Source organism: Myotis brandtii, unplaced genomic scaffold (genome assembly GCF_000412655.1).
Source record: "Myotis brandtii unplaced genomic scaffold, ASM41265v1 scaffold118, whole genome shotgun sequence".
NCBI classification, from domain to species: domain Eukaryota; kingdom Metazoa; phylum Chordata; class Mammalia; order Chiroptera; family Vespertilionidae; genus Myotis; species Myotis brandtii.
Window position 1 is genome coordinate 1,844,524 of NW_005354090.1, and position 7,781 is coordinate 1,852,304.

At 46.8% G+C, this 7,781-nt stretch overlaps 1 protein-coding gene across 1 annotated transcript; it reads left to right on the forward strand.

The window, feature by feature from the left end:
• Positions 1-5,095: 5,095 nt before the first annotated feature.
• Positions 5,096-7,428, forward strand: LOC102244463 (melanoma-associated antigen F1). The gene is given in 8 exon segments (XM_014530702.1): positions 5,096-5,121; positions 5,791-5,872; positions 6,554-6,642; positions 6,644-6,916; positions 6,918-7,095; positions 7,098-7,221; positions 7,224-7,355; positions 7,358-7,428. Coding segments are annotated over 8 exon segments (975 nt in total).
• The last annotated feature ends 353 nt before the right edge of the window (positions 7,429-7,781 follow it).

A 7,781-nucleotide genomic window follows, 5' to 3' on the forward strand; every position in this document is an offset into this window, starting at 1 on the left:
TGGAGTGTCAGGACTTGACATTTCTTTATTTAATCTTTTTTGGCCAGACTTTTTTTTTCCCCAACCAGGAATGTGTAAGCTCATTCCAAAATGTCTGCGTGAGAGGCCAGTCACACTCATTACTGAGATTTTTTCTACCACTTCTCTTTAGAAAAAAAAAAAAAATCTGTAACATTTTATATTTGTTTCTTAAATGTAATGGTTAAGCACTGCAAAAGTATGTTTGCATTTATAATCTTACTTGAACTTCAACATAACTCTGTGGGGATGGGCAAAGCAAGGGTTGTCAGGCCTTAAAGTTGAGGATACAGTGGCCCAGAGAGGTGAGTCCTGCACAGTGTGAAGAGGAACTCAGGTCTTCTGACCTAGTTCAGTGCTTTGTTCTAAGACACACCTTTTCTATCCCCACAGCGCTGGACATTTCCAGGATAATTCATCCGGTACTTCTGCCCTTTCAGTGTAACTCCCTCTTCCCTCTCCACATTCTAAACTGTGCTGAGCACTGTGGGCTTTCAAAGACTCTAGTCTAGGCTACAAGGATCCTCCCTCAAGGTTTCAATCTAATGGTCACCAAAGCGTTTGTTTCTCTGCCTTCCCCTTGCCAAAGAGATACACAGTTTCTCCCTTTTAATAGCTTAGGTAAGGACTGTTTTCTTACAAAATTAAAGTTATTGGGGTGGCACTGGTTAATAACATAATTTTCAGGTGTATCTTATCATTTGACATCTGTATATTCTACTGAGTACTCACCACCCAAAGTCTAGTTTCCTTCCTTTACCATATATTTGACCCCCTTTAACCCCCAGGAGTGTTTTAACAGTCTGCCTGTCCAGTACAACATAGACACAATCAAAACCGAAAAAATGATTGTCTAGGTCCCTCCCATTGCAGCTCTGTAGCATCCAAGGAGAGGCAAGTGACAAAACAGTCCATTCCCCTTTCATACCCTTCGCACCTCCTAGCTAAAGGCCTAGTCACTGAATTTTTACCTCATTTCGCCTCAGCGGTGACACTCCTCCGGGACAGACCATGGGGGGACCACTGAGCAGCAGGTGAGGAGGGAGCCACAAATTCTTCAGCATAAGCCCCCAGCCTCACCCTTCACAGCCTGGCCAGCTGACCACATGCCCCCCCCCCCCGCCCCGTCCCCCCTCAGCAGGGTCAGGCACCCCTTGGACCTGAGTGAGGGGCCCTGCTGAGAGCCAGCTGAGGATCTAGCACCACCGAGGGAGATTACCTGGAGCGGCAGGCATTCGCAGATGTGCTCTGCAGGCAGAGTCCCCCTGAGGCGGTGCTGGTAGAACGTGACTTCTGAGGAGCTCTGAGTGTTCCTGTGCTGGGCCAACCCTGTGTGCCCTTAGCACGGGGCTCCCATCGAGGACGTGCTGCAGTATAGCCAGGAGGACCTGGGAAGGGCAGTGGAAGTGACACAAAAGGGGGCCCTGCTGCTGAAGAGCAGGTGTGGAGAGCTCCGCATGGAGAAGCTGCGGACAGATAAAATCATGGATGGATTTGAGGAGATTGTGTCCCAAGCAATGGGGGAAGCTCTGAAAAAGAAGGAACTGGCCAAAGCCACAACCAGAAGGTTCTGAAAGAAAAAGATCAACTTTACTGCAGACCTGAATCCCATGAAAAAAAGTCTTTCTCTGATTCAAGCAGTTTGAGAAGCAGGAGGAGGTAACTGAAGGCTACCGCGAGAATGAAGAATCGCTGAAGTGTGTTGAGGATTACATACTAAGAACTGAGAAAGAAGGCCAGAGATACCGTGTGCTGAAGACCCACACAGAAGAGCAACTCAAGTAGGCAAACAAGGAGATCACCTAGACCCCAGCAAGGCCCAAGTGGAAGCCGCGGCCTTCCCGGTGAGCCTGAGAAGGGAGCAGATGCACATCCACTTGCTGGAGAAGACAGTTGAGTAAGAAACTAAAGAAAACAATAAACTGACCAGAATCTGTGACCTCATGTCCAGGACAAGGATCTGACGTGGACGCCCTGTCCAGTGACCATCCTCCCGCTTATCTGCCTGACTCTGTTAGAAGGTTTCATGTTCTTTCATATCCCTCCTAACCTCAAGTTATTTTAAAACTGGATTGCTTTAAAAAGACTAGCCCTGGTGGGTGTGGCTCAGTTGGTTGAGCATCCTCCCATGTAGAGAGAGAGGTCATTGGTTTGATTTCCAGTCAGGGCACATGCCCAGTTTTGATCCCCACTGGGCTTGATCCCCAGTGAGGAACGTGCTAGAGGCAGTCGATTGATGTTTCTCTCTCTCATCAATGTTTCTCTCTCCCTTCCTCTCTCTCTAAAATCAATAAAAACATATTTTAAAAAAAACACTAAAAAAAGTTTCCCTTAAGTTAAAAAAAAAAAAAAAAAGAACATAATGGTGATTGTTGGCTCTGGATGTCCAAGGCCTTCATGACACTGTTGTTTAACATGCTATTCTGCTCCTTATTCCGTACTAGAGGCCCAGTGCATGATATTCATACACTGGGGGGGGGGGGTTGTCCCTCAGCCCAGCCTGCATCCTCTCCAATCTGGGACCCCTCGGGGGATGACCAACTGCCAGTTAGGCCCGATCCTTGTGGAATCGGGCCTAAACTGGCAGTCGGACATCCCTCTCACAATCTGGGACTGCTGGCTCCCAACAGCTCACTTGCCTGCCTGCCTGATTGCCCCTAACCACTTCTGCCTGCCAGCCTGATCACCCCCTAACCACTTCCCTGCCAGCCTGATTGACACGTAACTGCTCCCCTGCTGGCCCGATTGCCCCCAACTGCCCTTCCCTGCCAGCCTGGTTACCCTTAACTGCCCTCCCCTGCCAGCCTGATCACCCCCAACTGCCCTCCCCTGCTGGCCTGGTTGCTCCCAACTGCCCTCCCCTGCAGGCCTGGCCCCCCCTCCCAACTGCCCTCTCCTGCTGGCCTGATCACCTACAACTGTCCTCCCCTGCCAGCCATCTTGTGGAAGCTACACGGGGCGGGGGGGAGGGGGGGGGAGGCCATCTTGTGTGAGGGCATGATGGTCAATTTGCATATTACCTCTTTATTATAAAGGATCCCTTAAGGCCACATAAACCTCATGCCTGGTAAACCTATTTTGTCTTATGAATTTCAGTGACAATCACAACCTGAAAGCCACTCCAATGGTCTTGAAAGTATTATGAGATTTACAGTTAAAAATATCTAGACTGGGTTTGACATTTCCATTTATTAATTGGGTAACTTTAGGCAAGTTAATTTCCCTGAGCCTCAGGTTCCTCTTCTATAAAATAAGAATAAAAATACACACCTCATAGTTCTCATCATAAAACAAAATAAATTTTTAACTATGTATGGTAGCAAATGTTAAACTAGACTACTGTGATCACTTTGCAATATATACAGATACAGAATCATTATGTTATATACCAAAAACTAATATGTCAATTACACCTCAATAAAAAACTTTTGTTGTTATAATTTTTAAAGTATATTTATATACTGTAAGATGCATATATATTAAGGGCACAGTTTGATGTATACCTACCCCCAAATCAAGATACAGAATATTTTCATCACCCCCAGAAAGTTTGATGTATATCCCTTTCCAGGCAACCCCACTCTCCTGTTCCAATGTCTATCATCACAGATTAGCTTAACCTATCTTGAACATCAGATTAAGTCATATTGTATGTAACCTTTTGTATCTTTTTTCTTTGCTCAACATAATGTCTGCCAGACTCATCCATGTTTTATCAGTAGTTTGTTTCTTGTTTTGATGAGTAGTGGTACATTATTCATTCAGTTATTACTGTTAATTTGTCAAATTTTTTTCCATTCAATATAGCGTTTGCATATATCTTCTGCATATCTCTTTGGCAATGCTTTATATGAAAAAGATACGTTAAGTGGACTATTTTATCTCTAGCGCTACCTTTTAGGTGGGAGTGGTTCTCTCTACCTTCAGGAGAAACTGATAACCAGGCAACCCAGTATGGCAGTCATGAGTACAGTCTTCAAAATAGACAGATCTAGGTTCTCATTTCCGGTCTAGCACGTAACAGGTGGGTGGTTTGGGACAGGTGATTTAACCTCTCTGTGACTGTTCTCCCATTTGTAAAATAAGGATAATAATACCTTCCTAATAGGGATTTGTGAGGACTAAATTATACTGTACATAAAATGTTTGACACAATGGAGGCTAATAATAGCCTCAAGCTTGATTATAATAAACATTTTCCTGCTTCACACACTCTCAGAATTTGTAAGTCATACAGTATAAATGGGTATATATTTTCAGAAGTTTTTAAAATGAAGTTTGTAATTATATCTGGAAAAACCTAATCGTCGCATATTTACTTAAAATAAATTTTATTTCCTATGTAAAAAAGTAAAGTCTTCCATCAGTTATTCAGTGACAATTATATACTAAGTGACAACTCTGAGGGGCTCTCCCAAAACTTAAAGACACAGCCCTAGTTTTTAGAATGTTTTGTTTTGGAGGGTAAAAAGATCAGCACAAAAATAATTAAAATACAAAGTATGGTCAATAATAATAATAATAATTAACACCTGTTAATGTAGTGATTAAAAGCATGATCTCTGGAGTTATACTATACAGTTCAAATGCCAATCATATGATATTGGGCAAGTTACTTAACATTTTTGTATGTTACTTCAGTTATAAAATGGGAATAACACCACTTAACCTCGAAGGGCTTGTATGAGTAGATGAGTTAATACATGTAAGTATTTAGTACAGTACCAGCACATTAAAAAATGTAATAAATAACAGTTAACATTATCAAACATTCAATATTTGCCAAGCACATAATCTCTACAATGTTGTTTCTAATATTATACCCATTTTACTGAAAAGGTAACTGAGAAGCAGGGAGTTTAGGTAACAAGATTATATAGCTAGTAAAAAACAAATGCCATAAGACATATCGATAAAATAGGGATGATGATAATAGTACTTACCTTAATGAGATTTAAATTAATATTTGAAAAGTGTTTACAACAGGGCCTAGCACATAATAAGGTCTATATGAGTGGATGTTAAATAAATACAAATTGCTATGGTGATTCAGAGATGGCAATAAACAACTTCCATGATGGAGACTAAGGAGGCTTTGGAATGGTGACACTTAAGCTAAATCCTGGAGGGAGGGAGGGAGGGAGGAGGAAAAAGAAAGAAGAAAGAAGGAGGAGGAGAAGGAGGAGGAGGAGGAGGAGGAAAGAGGGGCAGGAAGTAGAAGAAAGCTCAGAGTAGAGTATGCAAAAAGAAAATACGGGTGTAGTTAAATTTGATTAGGTTAAAAAAGCTCCCTTTTCCAGTGGTTCTCAACCTTCTGGCCCTTTAAATACAGTTCCTCATGTTGTGACCCAACCATAAAATTATTTTCGTTGCTACTTCATAACTGTAATGTTGCTACTGTTATGAATCGTCATGTAAATATCTGATATGCAGGATGGTCTTAGGCGACCCCTGTGAAAGGGTCGTTCGACCGCCAAAGGGGTCGCGACCCACAGGTTGAGAACCACTGCAACAGTCACTATTTCTGCCAGCTGTACCTCAAAATATCTCATCATTTGTCTTTCATCCCTGTAGAATCTGCTATCCTGACCCCTTCATCATCTATTTTACAATATTTATGGAGTGCCTCAGCGTAGCAGACACTGCTCTAGGAGCTAAGGATACACCAATGAATAAGACAGGCCAAAACCCAGTTCCTGCTCTGCACTATAGTAATACTCCAAATTGGATTCCCAGCTTTCGGTCGGCCCTACTCCAATCCATCCCCCACAGGGCGAGGGAGGCGGGAAACACAGACTGGTCCAGGCGCCCCCTGGCCTCAGCCCCCCTGCAGCACTTCCCCAGTGTGTTCAGAGTGAGTTGCAATAATAGCCCAAGCATCCTGTTCAGGGCGCTTCACTCACTGGCCAGCACAGCCTTACCCTACAGCTCTCACCCCGCGCTCTGCACTGGGGCCGGAGTACATCCCTCAAAGTCCCCAATACACACCCTTATAAATAAGCACCTGCTGGGAGACATGGCTAGGACTCCACCCCTAGTTCTTCCTTGGACGTTCAAACCGCCCCCACTCCGCTGTCCTGGATGTGAAAACCGCCCCTCCGGCTCTGCAGCCTAAATAGCCGCTCAGACGGGACACGTCCGCATCGACCCGGCACCCAGAGAAGCAGGCGTGTACCCCTCCACCAGAGGGGCCGGAAGGGGCGGGGCTTCGCGCGTCCCGGGCCCGCATCTTGCCTCCGTTGGCCGGAAGGAGCCCCGCGAGCCGCGCGCGGGCGCGGACTGAGGCTGCGCAGTGGCGCCCCGCCAGTCTTGGGCGCTATCCGCGTGGCGGTCACCGTCCCGCGTCCTAAAGCGCTGCCCAGCGGCCACAAAGCCCCTTCTGTCGTCTTCCTAGTCCTCCTCCCGCCGCCCCAGCCTCTGCCCAGCCCCTCCACTGGGGTTTGCACCTGGCTGCCCGAAAATACGCTGCAGAAACCCGAGAGGGGAGGTCTCCCCATCCTCCAGGCTGAGACGGTGAGCCCTGACCGCCTCGCAGGAGGAGACCCCGGGGCCCCACCTGCAGGAGGACCCCCACCTGCAGAAGAGCCCCCACCTGCAGGAGAGCCCCCAGGAGAACCTTGGCGCCCCGAGTGGGCGGGGCCCCGGAGCCCGGCCTCACCGGAAAAGGCGCGAGGGTCTTAGCAGCCCAAGCTTTGGCCCAGGGACCCGTGGTGGCGGAGTTGGTGCGGTTCCTGCTGGTGAAGGACAAAAGGAAGAGTCCCACCCCTCGCTCCGAGATGGGGAAATATGTCATCCGAGACTTAGAGGATCTTTTCCCTGAGATCAGCGCTAGGCCGCAGGACATCTGCGGTATGCCTTTGAGTTTGAGCTGAAAACAGCTGGGCCTCAAGCACCACACAGATCTTGATCAACAAACTAAAGCCTCCTGAGGAGGAGGAGGACCTGGGAGGAGGTGGCCCCAGATTGGGTCCCTTAATGATGGTCTTGGGCTTTATCCACATGAATCAAGGTAATAACGCCAGGGAGGCACAGGTCTGGGAGATGCTGCGTCGGTGGCGGGTGTGGCCCTCCAGGTATGCCGATAACATCTCTGCCTCTTGGGGCACCCAAAGAGGATTATTATGGAAGAGTTCATGCAGCAGCAATACCTCAGTTACAGGCAGGCGCCTCGCACCAATCCACTACTAGGTTGTTCATTCTCTTGGGTCCCCTAAGAAACCTGGAAACCAGCAAATTGGAAATCTTGGGTTTTGTGGCCAAGCTCCATGAAAAGGAACCCCAGCACTGGCAAGTGCAGTACCATGAGGCCCTGGCAGGGCAAGTCAACAGGGTCAGAGCGAGGCCAGTAGGAGGGTTAGGGTTAGGGCCAGAGCCAGTGCTAGGGCTGGCACCCACCCCTGTGAGGGCTGAAGAAAAGTGGTCAGCGAGGGGGAGCGGTCCTTATGGAAGCTAATGATTGAGTCTGAAGTGTTGTAGGTGAGGGCAGGGTTATTACTTCTCAAGCCTCAGGAGGCTTTAGTTTGTTGATCAAGTACATCTTGTGTAACTCAAATTTAAGTTTTGTATCTTGCCATGTTTTGTTACATTTAATATACTCAAATTGGTGTTTATGAGATTGGGGTACTTTTTCTTGTAGGATTTTGTGAATAGAGTTTTGATGGTTTTGTAAAATCGTTTGAAAAACTTTGTATTTTATCCCATTGTGCCGCGCCAGCATGGCCAGGTTCAGTGAGCCTGAGGAGGGGTGGTGAAGGATTAACCCT